Genomic DNA, 18,699 nt, shown 5'->3' on the forward strand with positions numbered 1-18,699 from the left:
TGTTTAAAGTCGTGATTAAAAATAAATGATTTATTCATCAGGCTTTCACAGACTGATCTGAAACGAGGACACACATTTTGGCAGCCTGGTGTTATCTTGTGACTTTTTTCAGCTAAAAAAAAGTACTTCATCTAAAGTAGACTTTAAAAATCCTCAGTGTACTCATCGTGTATTTGGAAAAAAAGAAACATGTTTTATCTGCTGGGTGGTCTTATTACAGCCTTTGAGATGGGGGTAACTTTCTGGGTACTAGAATAGAATTACCTGTAAAGCACTGAGCTGCATTGCAAATGAAACTTCACAGTGAGCAAAATTTTATCCTGTGTATATCAGGATTTTGAACTTTCAATGAAAGAAAGTGCTTCTAGGCTCAAGAAGAGGTGAGCTATTGAGGATGTTTGAGAATATAGTTGTTCCAAATGTCTTGCATTTTAAAGATGCACCATTGAGACATTTCCTTGAACAGTAACAAATCTGAGAGTCGTCTGCACAAGCACATGCCTAATTTACAAAACTCATCTTTAGATTCACAGATACAGAGCTTTAAAAAAATGTTACAACAATAACTCCTAAATGGGAACATGACATTAAATTCAAACTGATTCTAATTTTCCATATTAAATGTCCACAAAAAACAAAAACAAAGACAAAGCATTTGCTCATCTGTATGACCCCAGAAAGATGTACACAAAAACAAAAAGAAAAATACTTCATTGTAAAATGACTTTCCATCATTTCTCCTGGACAGCAATAAATGATATCTATAAATAAATCAAGCTGGTACAATATGTCTGACCATGGAGAGCACTTTCCAATTGACACTCTTAGTTTAGAACACAGCACTCAGTTTTGTTCAGTGTTTGTAATTTAAAACCAGCCTTTTCATTGACAATTATTAAAACAGTTATTCAAGAAACTGATGTCTGCTCAGCTGCTTTTCTACATTACATTCATTCAGGCCCACATACAATCTGAAAGAACAAACAAACGTCACACTGGTCGGACTCTGATCGAGGATATGCTCATCATTAATCATGTCACCCCAAACGGTCTTTAAAGTACAGTTCATGAGGTTTAACGTGCCATGACAAGACAGTTTTTATATCACATATTATTGTAATTTTACTGTAACTTTCACAGACAAAAAGGTCATTTGTCTCTCTGTCTGATGTTATTTGTGATTTTTTTCAAGGTCAACTTGTTTTGAATGTTAAGCATTTACAGAAAAAAGGTCATTTGTTTCTCTATCTGACATCATTTTGAGAATTTTGTTGAAGTGAATCTGATTCTAAATGTTAGGTTGAGAGACAAAAAGCTCATTTGTCTCTCCGTCTAATGTGATTTTGTGAATTTAGTTCAAGCTAATCTTATTCTGAATCTGAGAAATTTCTCAAAAAAAGTGGTGGTTGGTTGGGTGTGGACCTTCAAGATGCTGAAGAGGTAGCTGGAAACTCTGAATGCCTGGCTCGAGGGCATGGAAACGTGGCGTCGTGATCTCAAGCTCCGTCTCTCCTCCAGTTACTCCAGTCCAGCCTCATTAACTGGTGAATGCAGCCGGTGAGGATGGCTGTCCTCAGGCTCCCACCTTCCGTCTCCAACCAGCAGTCCAGTTGCTCAAGGAAGAAGAGCAAAGAGAAACAATTAGTAACTGTTTCATGGGCGATTTTGTGTATCTTGATTGTGACTCAATGTGGGTCACAATGTTTAAACGGCAGGCCAATACTCACATTAAAGGACAGGAAGTAAAGTGGATTGGCCGACAACCCCTTCTTCACCACAATGGACTGAAATAACGACTGCATCACGGCAGGCACTGCATCAATACACCTGTCAATCTGATGATCCATCCGTCCCCACTCGTGAACAAGACCGCTTTCACAGATTGATCTGAAATGAGGAAACACACTCTGGCAGCCTGGTGTTATGTTGTGAGTTTTTTCAGTTAAACTTATTTAGAATCTTAAGCTTTCAAAGGAAAGGGTCATTTGTTTCTTGTCTGATATTATTTTACAGAACTTTTTTCAAGTGGATCTTATTCTAAATCTTAGGCAGAGAGACAAAAACCTCATTTGTCTCTCTGTCTAATGTTATTTTGTGAATTTTGTTTAAAAAAAACAACCATTACATTCAAACAGTTTGCAACATTTGCCACGGAACACCCATCTTAACATTCAGACTTGTAATGAAGAGTTGCTTACCGTGGAAAACAAAGGATAACAAGAAACAAACAAAACAAACCAATAACCGAAAACAAATGAAAAACTGTGTCACGTTGTGCACAGTTGAATATCCGTCACAAACGATTTTCTGTCTGGGTTTACTCCCATATCTAGATGGCTGTCAATGGCTCACCGGAACCTCAAGCCTTTGACGAATCTTTTTTTTTAAACTTTCGTCAGGACGACCAGCCGCCCACCACCCAGCCCAGTGTATTCACTGTCTGAGGGAGTACCAGTTTAGTCGCCGGTAACTCGACCCTGAAGCAGGTAGTACTGGATTACAGGTTAACCAGTAGCAGATTTAACAACCTGACCTGACTGCTGGACGGAGAAAAGAATGCAATGTTAAAAAAAACAACCATTACATTAAGTTATTCTGTTTTCAAAGTTAGGCAGAGAGACAAAATGCTCATTTGTCTCTCTATCTGATGCTATTTTCTAAGTTTTTTTTCAGTGAATCTTATTCTAAATCTTAGGCAGAGAGACAAAAAGCTCATTTGTCTCTCTGTCTAATGTTATTTTGTGAAATTAGTTCAAGCTAATCTTATTATGAATTGTAGGTATCTGTGGAAAAAGTGGTGGTTGGTTGGGGGTGGACCTTCGAGATGCTGGAGAGGTAGCTGGAAACTCTGAATGCCTGGCTCGAGGGCATCAAAACGTGGTTTCGTGACCTCCAGGTCCATCTCTCCTCCATTGACTCCAGCATCGTTGGACTGGTGAATGCAGCCGGTGAGGATGGATGTCCTCTGGCTCCCACCTTCCGTCTCAAACCAGCAGTCCAGTTGCTCAAGGAGGAAGAGGAAAGAGACACAAATAGGTATTGTTTCATGGGCGACTGCATCACTGCAGGAGCTACATTCAGAAAGAACAAACAAACGTCACACTGGTCGAACTCAAATCGAGGATATGCTCATGAATAATCATGTCACCCCGAACGGTCTTTGAAGTACAGTTCATGAGGTTTAACGTGCCATGACAGGACAGTTTTTATATCTCTTATTATTGTAGTTTTACTGTAACTTTCACAGACAAAAAGGTCATTTGTCTCTCTGTCTGATGTTATTTGTGATTTTTTTTCAAGGTCAACTTGTTTTGAATCTTAAGCATCTACAGAAAAAGGTCATTTGTTTCTCTATCTGACATAATTTTGAGAATTTTGTTGAAGTGAATCTGATTCTAAATGTTAGGTCGAGAGACAAAAAACTAATTTGTCTCTCTGTCTAATGTTATTTTATGGATTTAGTTCAAGCTAATCTTATTCTGAATCTGAGAAATCTCTCGAAAAAAGTGGTGGTTGGTTGGGTGTGGACCGTCAAGATGCTGAAGAGGTAGCTGGAAACTCTGAATGCCTGGCTCGAGGGCATGGAAACGTGGCGTCGTGATCTCAAGCTCCATCTGTCCTCCAGTTACTCCAGTCCAGCCTCATTAACTGGTGAATGCAGCCGGTGAGGATGGCTGTCCTCAGGCTTCCACCTTCCTTCTCCAACCAGCAGTCCACTTGCTCAAGGAAGAAGAGCAAAGAGAAACAATTAGTAACTGTTTCATGGGTGATTTTGTGTACCTTGATTGTGACTCAATGTGGGTCAAAGCATGTATAAACGGCAGGCAAATACTCACATTAAAGGACAGGAAGTAAAGTGGGTTGGAAGTCAACCCCTTCTTCACCACAACGCAGTGAAATAACGACTGCATCACGGCAGGCGTTGCATCAATACACCTGTCAATCTGATGATCCATCCGTCCCCACTCGTGAACAAGACCGCTTTCACAGACTGATCTGAAATGAGGAAACACACTCTGGCAGCCTGGTGTTATGTTGTGAGTTTTTTCAGTTAAACTTATTTAGAATCTTAAGCTTTCAAAGGAAAGGGTCATTTGTTTCTTGTCTGATATTATTTTACAGAAATTTTTTCAAGTGGATCTTATTCTAAATTTTAGGCAGAGAGACAAAAAGCTCATTCGTCTCTCTGTCTCATGTTATTTTGTGAAATTAGTTCAAGCTAATCTTATTATGAATTGTAGGTATCTGTGGAAAAAGTGGTGGTTGGTTGGGGGTGGACCTTCAAGATGCTGAAGAGGTAGCTGGAAACTCTGAATGCCTGGCTCGAGGGCATGGAAACGTGGCGTCGTGATCTCAAGCTCCATCTCTCCTCCAGTTACTCCAGTCCAGCCTCATTAACTGGTGAATGCAGCCGGTGAGGATGGATGTCCTCAATCTCCCACCTTCCGTCTCAAACCAGCAGTCCAGTCCCTCAAGGAGGAAGAGGAAAGAGACACAATTAGTAATTGTTTCATGGGCGATTTTGTATATCTTGACTGTGACTCAATGTGGGTGAAAACATGTTTAAACGGCAGGCGAATACTCACATTAAAGATCGAGAAGTAAAGTGGATTGGCCGCCAACTCCTTCTTCATCTCAACGGACGGAAATAACGACTGCATCACTGCAGGCGCTGCATCAATACACCTGTCAGTTTGATGACACCCCCCCCACACACACACACTCGTGAACCAAGATCGTGACACAAAAGCACCCTGACACGGTGGGGGGGAACGGTCTTTCCATGGACTGGGACAGGGCCGAGGACCATTGCTAAAGACCCGGACAGGCCATATGTCTCTCTAATGTTCCATTGTGAATAAAGTTAAAGTTGTATTATTTGAAACTTCGGCAGAGAAAAAGACATATTATCTGTCCGTCGATCTACTGTTATTTCCTCAGAAACACTCTTCACTTTTACTTAGTTTAAAAGTTATACGCTGAGACAGATATCAGGCATGTCATCTATCTCAGTTTCATGTTCCCGTGTGAAGAAAGATTAAGTGATCTTGTGTTGTAACTTAGGCACAGAGACAACATGTCATTTGTCTTTTGACCAAATGGTCGGTTGTAAATATAATTCAAGTTATCTTAACTTGAAACTTAGGCTGAAGGAAAGACATGTCATCTGTCTCTCTGTACAAAATTCCATATAGGTCAAGTTACCTTACATTGCAACTTCGGCAGGGAGACAGAAAGCTTATTTTCAACCTGTCTACTGTTATTTTGTGAATTTTTTTTCAAGTAATCCTATTTTGAAACTGAGACAGAGAGACAAAAAGCTCATTGGTCTGAACGTCTACTATTTAGCGAGTTTTGTTCAAGTTATTCTTATTTTGAATCGCATACATTAACAAAAAAAGGTAATTCGTTTCTCTGTCTGATTTTTTTTTTCATATTATTCAAGCTATCTTATCTTGAAACTTAGAGAGACATAAAGGTCATCTGTCTCTCTGTCTAATGTAATTTTTTGTGTGAAATTCGTTCAGGTTATATATTACGTTGCAACTTCGGCAGAGAAAAAGACATATCATCTGTCTCTCTGTGTAATGTTCCATTGTGAATATAATTTCAGTTATCTCATGCTGAAACTTATTCAGAGACAGACAGGTCATTTTACTCTCTATTTAATGGTCCATTGTGAATATAGTCAGGGGTGCACATACTTTTTTTGACTGGTTCTCAGCAGAGAACCGAGGAGTGTTGCTTGGTCCTCGCCTGTTATTTTTTCATCATCTTTTCTCATGGTAACCAACTTGACAGTTTGAAAAAAATACAGAGACATTGATAAAATGACACTTGCTTTAGTTTAAACCATCAAATACAGGCAGTACATCAGATAAAAACAAATTCTTCAACAAAAATATTGCTTTTTTAACAGCTCAATGCATTTATACATGAAGCAACTGCTCTTGGTGGACTTCAAAATGCAACTGTATGACTGCTTTTTGAACACCTAATGAAGATACAGCTCTCTGAGCAGCGCTAACAAGCTCCTGTTTCTACAGAAAGAACTCACAGGATTTACTCATCATCACTGTCACTCTACTCGTCACCGTCTTCCTCCATTTCCACAACAGCAGAAGCTGCAGATTGTCCCTGCTGCTTTCTCTCTGGCTCACTCTTGGATTCTGTTTACATCCCCAGTGAACAGCTGGCTTTGAGTCAAAGGTCTCTGTTGTGAACCTTGAAGGCTTCCTCCTTCTTGTGAATGACAAGATGTGTCGACGTTCACTCCAAGCCTTTTGAAAATGGGAAAATCCTCCTTATATGATGACAGTGGACGTGCATGTCTGAGGGTGTACTGTCTCAGTGGCTGCTGCCCCGGGAAATTACCCCCTGGGGACTGATGCTGAAATCCAGGTGGCGTCAATTGTGTTTGTGACCCTGATGGATCTACCTGGGCAGCTTGCTTCTCCTTCTGCTTCGGCTCCTGTCTGGACTCCTCGATCTGTGTCTGATCATAAAACCTTTACTCCAGGTCCCACTTTGTGATGGTCTGCTCAGTTCGAGTTGACTCAGACTAAAATTCAACCGACATCAAGCGCCGCATGTGCACGCTCCACATGATCTTCTTCATCATCCTCATCTTCCAAAGTGAATCTTTTTTAATGGCGTTCCACTGCATCATTGGGGATCAAAGCCTGCCTGGTGATCCCAGGTATCCCAAACTCCATCTGTCTTCCCTCTGGAACATAGGCTTGACATCCATCCAGAGTTTTAATTGTCACCCAGGAGGATTCTCTGGTCATTCTTCTTGACGCCATTTTGATGTCAAACATTTCTACTGTTTTCTTGTGACGTTTCCTTTGAACCATCTTCATGTTCTCACACTCTATCTCATCCTGGCCGATACCGGATAACAATTCCTCCTCTGATGCCAGTTCATCACCTTCGACACCTACTTCCACGTCCCACTGTCCCTTACTCTCACTCTTGGTGTCGTGACAGTTTGTGTTTATTCCGGGGGTGGAGCTCACTGCACTGGCTGGAAGACATTGCTTTCTTCCAGGCTTAGGTGTGGCAGCAGAAAGATGCAGTTTTCCATCCGTCGACAAATCATCACAATTCTGAGGCATTTTAGTCGTGCTCTTCCGCACCCCACCACCCGGATGTTTATCCTCGGTGCTCTTTCCAGCCTCACACTCATCGGTTGTCCTGGCTGGCCTCACAGTCTCTCCGGTCAGGTTATTTTCAGGAGCCTGGCTCAACCCTGTTGTCGTGGGTCTTTCAGCTCGGTCTCCAGGTTCCTCCAAATTCATCCATGTGGGTGGCTTGACCCTGTTTACCAGTTGGAAGCTTGCAGCAGCATCTGCCTTCTCCTCTCCTTATCCTGCTCACAGGATGTCACTAAGATGGTTTCTTCAATGCGAAAGAGGAGGGCTCTGCTTTCCAAGTGCAACTTTATAGCTGCCACTGCAACTTTTTCAGTCCACTGCCAGGGTACACTGCTGGATCGCACTCCATCCACACAGATCATCAACATGTTTCCAACTGACTGACCCAAATCAGGTTCATTTCTCAGGCTTTTGTTCATCTTTCCACATAACCCTTCCCTTCTTCTCCTCTCCGATACTCTGCAGATTGAATGTGGAGAATGCCATAATAAGAGGAATTCCCTCCACTTGTCATCACCACCTCCTCTGCCACCAGTACCAGGAGTTCATGCAAGCAAACTCCACAGGTCCCCTACATGTTGCCCAGCCATAGATCTCGACTGATGCTTGATCCTCTCGAGGCAGGGACATTAAGGCCGGCAGAATGAGGTGGATCTCACATGGTTTTTTCCACTTCAAATAAGGCCAAGCTTCCAGAAAGGGGGCAGCCATGCTCAAACCTTCAACCACCGGTGTGGTAGACTGATTTATTTGAGGCAGCAGGTGAGCATATTTGTGCTTTCTCAGAGGAAACTCAACTCACTGATTTCCCACGTTTTCCTGCTCCCCCGAGTCACTGTCATTTGCTTCATGATCGCTTATTGTCCAGCTTAGATCACACTCTTCAGCAATACTGACCTTGTCATGCTCAACAAAAGATCTTCTCTTCAATTCCACAGATCACTGTGTTATTTGGGTTAAAAGGTCTTTATGTTCACTATATTCTTTGGAGGCTGCTGTGCCTCTGTCTTTCACCATCCTCCCTCTGATCTCCAGCACTCCAGCATTGGCTTTCACTACTGAATCATAGCTCTCGGAGGGGCTGATGCTAAATTCAGGCCAGACACAATTCCACTGGTCAAACAATTGGAGGGAAAATTCCCACCACACTTCAGATCCTTGTTGGTGGAAATCTGCGTGGGACATCTCAGCACCACTACTTTGCTATCTTCATTTTTTTCTTCCACAGCAATATACACAAGTGTTTCCTTCACATGCTTCTTTCAGCTGCTGTGTCAGCCTCACAGCGCCTAACGGGCTGTGGATTTTCACAAAATACCACACCGTTCCCTCCCAGCTCTGCATTCCGTCACCCCACAACACGACTGTGTGGGCTCGATGCATTTCACGTTGGTCCTGTCTATGGAAGAGAACTTCACAACAGTTCTCCTCACTACTCACATTCTCTCCTTGCAGAGGCGAACACTCTCTCCGCTTTGCAGGGTTTTTCTCCACTGCTGGTGCCCGGGGGAAGATCTCACCTCACCCCCGTTTTCTCCGCGCTGCAGCGACCGCTGAGGGTCCTGCAGATTTTCCTTTGAAGAGGACATCAGGAAGTGAGAACTACTGCACAGTTCTCTCTTTTCCTCCTGTTGGTGGGTTGACTTGTCTGCCACTCAAAGCCTCTCAGTGTACATCAAGTAAGGATGAAGGCAGACAGCTGTGGCTGCTCAGCTGAACTGCAGTTTCTCCTCCGACGCCCAGTAACTTGGCTTCCTCACACAGGGTCACTTAATCCAAGCACACAGGGTCGTCCTCTCTGTGCTGCTCTCTCCTCGTCAGTGGTTAGCCCACTAGCGCCAATCCAGGATCCAATCCTCCTCAGATCAGCATTCCACATTCAGGCACCAAAAATGTCAAACTGAAAATATAATAATCACTTATCGTTACTTGAATATGAATGGCTGGTAACAATTTCCATTTCAACAGCGCATCCTGTCTCCATGCAGGGTGTGGAGACCCACAGATCTGCCGCAGTGAGGTTTTCACGGCATAATTTGCACCACACCTCGGTGCGAGTGTCATTCGTCTTCAGCCAGCTTACTTTCCTCGGCCACTTGTCCGAGAATACGCACGTCTTCTGGATTGTTTCATCTTGACGATGTGTCTTTGGAGGCTGACAGACACCAAAATAATTGCTCAAAGGCCTCTTGGACATTTTGTTTGTGGTTTCGAGGTACACAAACAGGCATTGCCATGTCCGGTCTGGCACTCTTTTTTTTTTTAGTGCACGTGTGCACCAGAAGACTACTTATGTTGCACCCCTGAATATAGTACAAGTTATTTTATTTTGAAACTTAGGCAGCGAGACAGATATGAGACATGTCATCTGTCTCTCTGTCTAATGTTCCATCGTGAATACAGTTCAAGTTACTATCTTATTTTCGAACTTAGCCAGAGAGACAAACACACAATCTGTCTCACTATCTAAAGCTCACTTGTGACTATAGAGATAAACACATCATCTGTCGCTCGGCCTAATTTTCTTCAAATGGATTATTCTCTCTTCTTTATTTTGATATATAGGCTGAAAAATAGACACGCAATCTGCAATTTCCCCCTATGTTGTGTCCCACACTACATTAGCACTCACTGTTCTTCCATGTGGCCCGAAGGGGGTGCAGGACAACGATTATCCACCTAAAATTTGTGGACGGCAGAAGAGGGGAGTTGGTAAATCTCCTACTACCTGGTGCCTTTGGCGGCCACCTGGGTTGCCCAGGGCCCGAGGTGAGGGTTGGAACATAGATTGACCAGTAAACCAAGAGTTTCGCCTTTCAGCTCAGCTCGCCCTTCACCACGATGGAAGGATAAAACAACTGCATCGCTGCAGACGCTGCACTAGTACGCCTGTCAATCTCACGTTCCATCCCTCCCCCACTCATGAACAATACCTCGAGATACTTGAACTCCTCCACTTGGGGCAATGTCTCTCCGCTGACCCGGAGCGGACAGACCACCTACTTCATACTTTAGATCTGGAGGTGCTGATCGTCATCCCCATCAAGTCACAGTTGTAGCACACTGCCGCAGTGCTTGCCGCAGTTCCAGGTTCGGTGACGCTAACAGGACAACACCATCTGCAAAAAACAGAGACAAAATCCTATAGTTCCTGACAAGAATGCTCTTTACATTCTTTAAAATTCATTGAAGTCGCTGATTTTATCTTGTCTAAGTTACTGTGTGGAAGTATGGGAAAATGCATCTCTACAAAGACTTATTCTTCTGCATAAAAAGAGCCATAAGAATTGCACACAACGTTGGCTTTCATAAGCACACAAATGCATTATTCTTCAAATCAAAACCTTCAAAATTTATGTGAAATTCCTTCATTCTTGTGGAGTGTAAAACCATTCCAATCGTACATAAACAAAAGAATAACGTAATAACGTAATAATAAAAGAATAACTCTTTATTATTCTAGTGATAGTTAAGTTGTTCTGTGAAAGTTTTTGCTGTGGAAACAGGTTTTGTGGATAAACGATGACTGGAGTGGATGCATGTCACAAATATACATTGTGGTCACAAAAAATGGTGGTGGACGATACAGTAAGATCTGTTTGAGGGGATAAAGAAAATGAAATATATAAATACATGACAAAGACAGAGAAACAGAGATCTCGGAAGTTTTCATTCTACACCTGGGTTTTTGTAGATTTTCTCTTGATTTAACACAAACACTTGTGCTTGTGAATAGAGCTCTTTGGTGAGAATAATTCCTACGTATGCAGGGTCGTAATTACATCTCTGAAGTTTGTAACAAACCAAAAGGTATTCGAAAATGGGTCGAGAATTGTTCAAGTCACAGTATAACTGCATGAACACGGTGTTTTAAAAGAGCTAGCAAGATGGCCGCCAGGGGCAGACGGTCGCTATTTTGGCCCAAGACCCGTACAAACAGCAAAAGCTGTATCAAAATATGGGTGAAACTTGCTATCAGTTTGTACCTCATCTTTCACTCGGTCTTTTGGCGCCGTTTACTGGACATTTGGCGAAACTACACCGGAGAAGCCATCACTTTTGCTCGGAGAAGCTCTGTCCTCTGTCCGCTCCTGTGTTTATCTCTGTCTCTCTGGCAACGTGTTTTTTAAATTGTGGCGGACTGTACGTACGACGCACGGCACGTTTTCTTGCGTCTGGCGGTGAGACGTGAGACGTGAGTATGAAAAGTTTTTTCTTTTTTTTTTATTTTGAATATTACGTCTGGGAACACCATCTTGTGCCGCACATTTGATACGTTTTGGATACTTGTAGCTTTCATAAGTAACCAAGAATCTTCCTAATGAATATTATAAAATTTAAAATGCAATTTTCATGCAGCTGTAGTCAAGGACGTGATGACATGAAATTAATAGAATTGTTCTAAATGGGATCATAATTTATCATGGTCAGGATATGTTTAAAGTCGTGATTAAAAATAAACTGCTTTTTTCCTTTTGGTTTTTCACAATTTATTCATCAGGCTTTCACAGACTGATCTGAAATGAGGACACACATTTTGGCAGCCTGGTGTTATCATGTGACTTTTTTCAGCTAAAGAAAGTATTTCATCTAAAGTAGACTTTAAAAATCCCCAGTGTACTCATCGTGTATTTGGAAAAAAAGAAACACGTTTTATCTGCTGGGTGGTCTAATTACAGCCTTTGAGATGGGGGTAACTTTCTGGGTGCTAGAATAGAATAACCTGTAAAGCAGTGAGCTGCATTGCAAATGAAACTTCACAGTGAGCAACATTTTATCCTGTGTATTTCAGGATTTAAACTTTCCTTGGGAAAATATCATATATACTGGGCTAACTATCAATGAAAGAAAGTGCTTCTCGGCTCAAGAAGAGGTGAGCTATTGAGGATGTTTGAGAATGTAGTTGTTCCAAATTTCTTGCATTTTTAAGATGCACCATTGAGACATTTCCTTGAACAGTAACAAATCTGAGAGTCTTCTGCACAAGCACATGCCTAATTTACAAAACTCTTTAGATTCATAGATACAGAGCTTTAAAAAAATGTTACAATAACTCCAAAATGGGAACAAGACATTAAATTCAAACTGATTCTAATTTTCCAGATTAAATGTCCACAAAAAAACAAAAACAAAGAAAAAGCATTTGCTCATCTGTTTGTCCCCAGAAAGATGTAAAAAACAAAAACAAAACAAAAAAACAAAAACAAAAATACTTCATTGTAAAATGACTTTCCATCATTTCTCCTGGACAGCAATAAATGAGATCTATAAATAAATCAAGCTGGTACAATATGTCTGACCATGGAGAGCACTTTCTAATTCACACTATTTGTTTCGAGCACAGCACTCTGTTTTGTTGGGTGTTTGTAATTTGACACCAGCCTTTTCATTGACAATTATTAAAACAGTCATTCAATAAACTGATGTCTGCTCAGCTGCTTTTCTACATTACATTCATTCAGGCCCACATTCACTCAGAAAGAACAAACAAACGTCACACTGGTCGGACTCTGATCGAGGATATGCTCATCATTATTCATGTCACCCCGAATGGTCTGTAAAGTACAGTTCATGAGGTTTAACCTGCCATGGCAAGACAGTTTTCTATCTCATATTATTGTCGTTTTACTGTAACTTTCACAGCAATACTATTAGCTGAAATACCAAGCTGATCTGAAACTACATTGGATTCACAGCAGTGCTCTCATGCCACCTGCTGGCTAAACAGATGAAAAGGTGATTCAAACAGTTCTTGTCAATACATAACAGTAGAAGGCAGTGCAGTACAGTAGAAGGCATACTTTTATAAACAAAGTTAAAATGTTTTTCCAGCTTGAGAAAGAAAATTCTGTTCTCCACAGTATCTTTTCATTTGACAGGTTACAGGGAACCGTGTCTTCAGTGTCTTTTTGGGGGCAGATGTGAACTTCAAATGAGATGAAAGTGTTTTTCTTGTGGCCGAGGCGTTGATGCTGATCAGGGCGTTCAAAGAGGCTTGTGAGTTCACTCCTGGTTCAGATCTTTGGATCTACATTAGTTTTAACTGAAGATTTTCTCTTGAGGGGCTTCAAGAAAATCGGAAGAGAGGCGATCTTGAAGCGATTTTTTTTGTATGCGACCGCTTTATCAGTTTCCTCTTTGGATCCAGCGACATACTCAGAAGCACTGGTGACGTTCTTCTCTATGTTGTTGATCAACTCCCCCTGGTAGAATAAAATCATGAAAATCATCATTAAGAGATGAATAGACACACACAAGGGTGCATGGTCACACTACAGGGTGCCTCTTTACCTGACTCTCCAACAACATGGCAGTGTCAGCAAACACCTCATGCAGCTCTTTAATGCTGGACTCCAGGCAGAGGATGTCTTCATGACGACGCTCAATCTCAGTCAAAGCCTGACTCGAAATTTCAGCGTCACAGTTGACCTGTAAGACAACGGATAAGAAATCTAGTTAAAATCGAATGAATAATACCAATAAAGTATGTATTTCTGGATGAATGCAGAGCAGTGCAGTGTATCGCAGCACTGATATTCTACTAACATCAGAAATGAAGACGGCCAGATTGTCTCGATGCAGCATCTCCTCCAATTCATCATCTGAGGTCACTTTGTCCACTGAAAGAGACAAAACATAATCTAAAACACAAGATCATAAATCATAGACTTCAATATATTAACAGATTTTGGACTGTATTGTCAGTGTAAACAACACAAGTAATCATGTTTATGGTGACAAATAGAGGAGACCTGTCCCATAAAGACAGCCCACATAGGCTTTTATATTATATCTGATACTTTTTTGATGCTCACTAAAGCATTTTCCAACAGAAATATATAAAATCAACATTTTATAATGAGTAACATGATAATGGATTGACGATTTAGATACATGTACCATGCAAACAGTCCTAAAATATGTACGTGCTTAAATTAATTTAAGACTGTTAATTGAGATCTTTTTTGGTACTGCTGTGTTCACAGATAGGCAAACAGAACTGTTTTTTGCTTCCATAGAAAAACATCCCACAGCTGAGAACCTCAGTACAGGGCGGCGTAGTTGCACCGTTACTACTCTAATTTTGAGTCATCTAAACCTGGAAGATAAAGAGAGGGTGTGGAAGATAAAGAGAGGGTAAACTTATACAGTGGCCTGATGAAGTTCCTAGAAAGAATGAATCAAAATGAGACATTTACAGAACAGGTAGTGAGGAATTCACATAGTGTCTGTGGTTTTTTTGAAGTTATATACACCATCCCTGCTCTGACTGTTGGTTTTCAGCCTGTCATGTTTGCACATCTTAAAAATAAAAGAAGAACGAGTGAAACAAGCATTATTAAAAGTTAAAAAATACTTGATATAATGGGAGACTGTGCAGGTGTCAAGAGGTAAATTGAGATTGAACAAAGAGCCTCAAAAGCAGTGAACATGAAAGAAGCAATAATGTCTCCACAGCAACAGCGCTATTTCTGCAGAAACACAAACATGCATTTACCCCACTGTTTGCTTTGCTGCTTTGCTTTGGATTTAAAATAAAACCCATACTTATGGAAAGTCGGGAAGCTGTGTGCTATTTATAATCAAATAATGATGAATGAATCTCCAGTCATTCATCTTTTATAATGCTTCATTCTACATTTTACTCCGCCAATATGATGGGCTCCTGTTCTAAGAAGCAGACTGGAGTTTCATAACACTGACCAGCTGTAAGGGGAACTGTTGCTTCTGTTCTGCTTGTTGCAACTCACCAATTTCCAGCTGTCTCTGAATTTTTGCCTTGCATTTCTCTCTGAAGCAGACTTGCGCCTTATGATAGTCCCTCATGACTTCAGAGAACCACCGAGTCAGGTGTGAGTGCTGGTGACAGGAAATCAGCACAACGCACATCAAATTATGGAGCCAAAGATGAACATGATGAAGTTAACATGAATCATTTTGAAGGATCAATCCAATGAGGAAACTGCTGTCAACTGTAATTTCATCGGGTGGATGAAGACCAAGGAGGACAAGATATTAAAGCACTTCTGCACCTGGTTCTTCTGAATTCGTTGGATTACTGTGGCACCCATGCTGTCGTCATCCACCGGCCATTTCTTGAGCATGACTGAGGAAAACACGAGACATGATGATAATACACAGTCAAGACATAAAGGTTGAATAAAAACCAAAACACTTGTCTCCATTTATGATACAAGACCCAATGTTGTGTTAAAGGTCAGCTACGAAAGGAAGTACACTATACTTCTTTGTCTCGTATTTGCTAGGCAAATTCTCTGCTATCAACTATTCAGGTCAAGCATTTGAGGAAGTGATGTAAAGCAGTGTTCCTCTTCACTGTCTAAAACAACACAGCCAAATATCAATAAGGAGAATTAGCACATTAAAATAACTGCTCAACATACAGGATATAAACTGCAGTTTTGTATGAGGTATTTTTTGTGAGGATTCCATAGTTACCTGCACCTACATTTTAACTTTGCTCGGACTAAGTTTGCATTCTTCTTGGTCTCAGTGTTCAGCAGCTCCAGTTCATCTTTGTTTTCTGTGAACAATGCAAGAGGTTTACTTCACAGGAGGAAGAATTTTAGCATATTCTCAAAAAAGGCATTTCAAGAATGACAGTCACTTTATTTTGCTAATGAAGATGTTCCTCAATTAGATGCTCTGCAAAAGAAACAGAAACAAATAGACTGAAAACAATTGAATGAGTTACTGGTGAGTAAGAATTAATGTTTGGAGGCATCATAATTCAGAAGCAGTAGAGGGTATCAGGGTTTTTGCAGGTTCCTAAAGCTTGAATGTAACCTATTTCCCAGTGTGTTAAAACAATAAAGGTTTTATGGTATAATTGTATGGAATTATGATTTTCAGGATGTACTGTTGCTCAGAGTACAATGAGCGAGTGTGTCTGTCCCGTGTTTGTTTTTGATAGTAGTGAGAATATCATGTTATAAATGTCTAACAAGCTGGTGAGTCTCATCTGTGAATAGACGGTTGTTTTGCAGAAGCCCTGGGAGCCGCTTCAGTGACTCCCGCAAGGTTCAAGGTTCATGTGAGCTTTCTTATACTATGAGGGTAAATCATCAGTAGCACCAAATTATAATCCAAAAGGCAGTTTTATCCCAGCTGTTATACTGCACTCATTCACTATCTTACCCAGTCTGGTCCTATTCCTAATGAACCGAATCAATAAAACACTTTAAAATTTAGAAGTGAAGATCAAACTCAACAGCTGGGTCATGTTTTCACCTCTTTTGTTTCGGGTACATTCATAGCACGGAGGGACAAGTGGCTCCATTCACTAAAATGGGACAGCTTGGCCATGACCATGGTTCTCACTACTCAAGAGGGACATGATCACCCAAAATATCCAAAGGCTTTGACAGCCCATTTGTGTACAACGCACACACACACAAATATCAGTTCTAAGTAGACATCATTCACTGTCTACGAGGTATCATTTTGAGAAATGCACATGTCAAATCCTGTCACAACAACATGATGATGATTTAGGGATTAAAAAAAAAACAAGTAGATCAAATGTAACTGTGTGGCAAATGACTGAAGATGGACTCAGAGGAATAATATTTATATTCCTCCTGACAAAGAGTAAACATTTAGGAAAAATTTGAGTGAAAAAAGGACAGAGCTATTTCATAGAAATTGGTTTAGCTCATTTTTGTGACCTCTATCTAACTATTACATTATTATTACATTTAAAATAATAATTTCACACCTTACATAAATCCTTTTATGCAGATAATTCAGCTAAATCTAAGTTGGAATACATGTTTAAATGTTCACATTGAATTAAAATTGGCTCAACTACTACTATTACAACTGTGATAATATTTTATCGCCTTTGAAGTCACCTGGCGTCACACAAACTAGTAAGTGAGCTGCTGTCCTGTGTCTTCTCTACAAACAGCAACATGTTTGTCAAGGGCAGTTCAGCTGTTTTGCTTCTGTTTCTCTGTTTGTGCTGAAGGAGGAGTTGAATGTCCACAGGCACCAACATCACAGTGAAGGCATCAAGTTTCATGAGGGCAACCTCGATAAATTTGTGGGTTAAATCATGAAATAAATTGGTCACAACCTACTTTTGTCCTGATTTGAAGAGGAGAGGATGACACCATGTACTGCCTTCACCTCCTCTGCTTGAAAGGAGATTTTTGCAATCAGGCATCTGACTTCCTCAACCTGCAAAAAAAAACCAAAAAACAAAAAAAAACCCTCATATTAACCAAGAGGGAATTAGTATATTTGGATTGTTTATGTGATCATGCATCCAGACAGTAAACTGTATGATTTACCAGTAATCCTGTTTCATAAAGCTAAAATTAACAGTACGGTGATTACTCATGGCCATAAAAAGAACATGTTGAGCCAAGACCTACAATTATTCAAAAACAACCATCCACACAGTGAGTCATATATCCATTTGTATTTTCAACATCATTTAACAGCAGGGATCTCGGTTTATCAGCTGCTTCTGAGAACACAGCAGCTGTGTGTGTCTCGGTGATGAAATGACCTTAACCTAGACAGGAGAGGTCTGCCTCTGCCCTAATACCCCAATCTGAGTGAAGCTCACCGTTTTGAAGAAGTCGTCCATGATGGCTGCGTTCATCATTCCCCGCTGCTCCTGTGGGAGAAAATGGTACTTTCACTTTCCAGAGAAATAACACAACAAGAAATAACTTCTGGAACGCTTGAACATAAAAGTTTTAAAAGGAATAAAACAACGTCAAACAGAAAATAGTAGCTACTGAAGCTCGAGAGAGCGCACCTGCTGCACGTCCTCGCGAGCGATGACCTCACCCCAGCACACCTGCGTGATGCACGGCGCGGGCACGTAGGCGCGCCCCCGATAAAGCCACCAGACAAAGGACCGCCTCCACTCCGTTCAAAACAAACAAATAGCACAAGAGATACAGAAGCAGCCGATTTTATTGAGAAGGAGCTATTTCTGAAAAGAGTACACAGAGAAGTCAGAAAACATTCAAATTTTCTAACACGAGTTTTACAGGAAGCTCCGTATCTCCATGACTGCACAAGTTGAATCTGTAAACAAGCCACCGCTTGACCAATAACAGAACAGGAAATATAGGGACGTCACTTCTACAGGATACGCAAAGGGACAAAATTGTCAAAGTCATGGCAAGCGTTTGACAATATTCCAAAACTGAAGATAATGAACTTTGTAATGAAATCTTACAACTTTAACGAATAAGTATCCCTCCATCTACGTACTCATCCATTATTTAAGACCACTTTCTTAATTGAAGGGATGCTGGTGTATGGAAATACAGAAGAGGCAAAGTAAGGAGAAGTTTTTCTGAGCTGTATCCCCAGCCCATCACAGGACAAACAGCTACACACTCACATTCACACCTCAAGGCAATTTAGTATCACCATTTGACCTCATATGCGCCTTTTTAGACAGTGGGATAAAAACCACACAACATGCAAACTTCTCACAGAAAAAGGCCCCAGCTGAAATTTGAATCCATCTCTTTTTGCTCTGAAGCAAGACAAA

At 41.0% G+C, this 18,699-nt stretch overlaps 1 protein-coding gene across 1 annotated transcript; it reads right to left on the reverse strand.

Annotated features, from left to right (window-relative positions):
* Positions 1 to 11,534: 11,534 nt before the first annotated feature.
* LOC115382906 (syntaxin-2-like) lies at positions 11,535 to 18,069 on the reverse strand. The gene is made up of 9 exons (XM_030084870.1): positions 17,950 to 18,069; positions 17,755 to 17,805; positions 17,261 to 17,360; positions 15,628 to 15,702; positions 15,191 to 15,264; positions 14,909 to 15,017; positions 13,704 to 13,777; positions 13,449 to 13,586; positions 11,535 to 13,360 (listed from the first exon to the last, which is right to left on the reverse strand). Exons 2-9 carry the CDS (start codon positions 17,791 to 17,793, stop codon positions 13,172 to 13,174), a joined length of 798 nt encoding a protein of 265 aa, XP_029940730.1. The 5' UTR covers positions 17,794 to 17,805; positions 17,950 to 18,069; the 3' UTR covers positions 11,535 to 13,171.
* Between the last annotated feature and the right edge of the window lie 630 nt (positions 18,070 to 18,699).

Source organism: Salarias fasciatus (assembly GCF_902148845.1).
Source record: "Salarias fasciatus chromosome 7 unlocalized genomic scaffold, fSalaFa1.1 super_scaffold_4, whole genome shotgun sequence".
Classification (NCBI taxonomy): Eukaryota; Metazoa; Chordata; class Actinopteri; order Blenniiformes; family Blenniidae; genus Salarias; species Salarias fasciatus.

Bases quoted from the DNA above. Each gene is read 5' to 3' on its own strand.
- LOC115382906 (XM_030084870.1), bottom strand. From the start codon at position 17,793: ATGATGAACGCAGCCATCATGGACGACTTCTTCAAAACG. The intron at 15,265-15,627 runs GTAGGTGCAGGT...TGTTTTCCTCAG, and splicing joins AGTCCGAGCAAAGTTAAAAT to TCATGCTCAAGAAATGGCCG. The intron at 13,587-13,703 runs GTTAGTAGAATA...GTTGTCTTACAG, and splicing joins TGGCCGTCTTCATTTCTGAT to GTCAACTGTGACGCTGAAAT.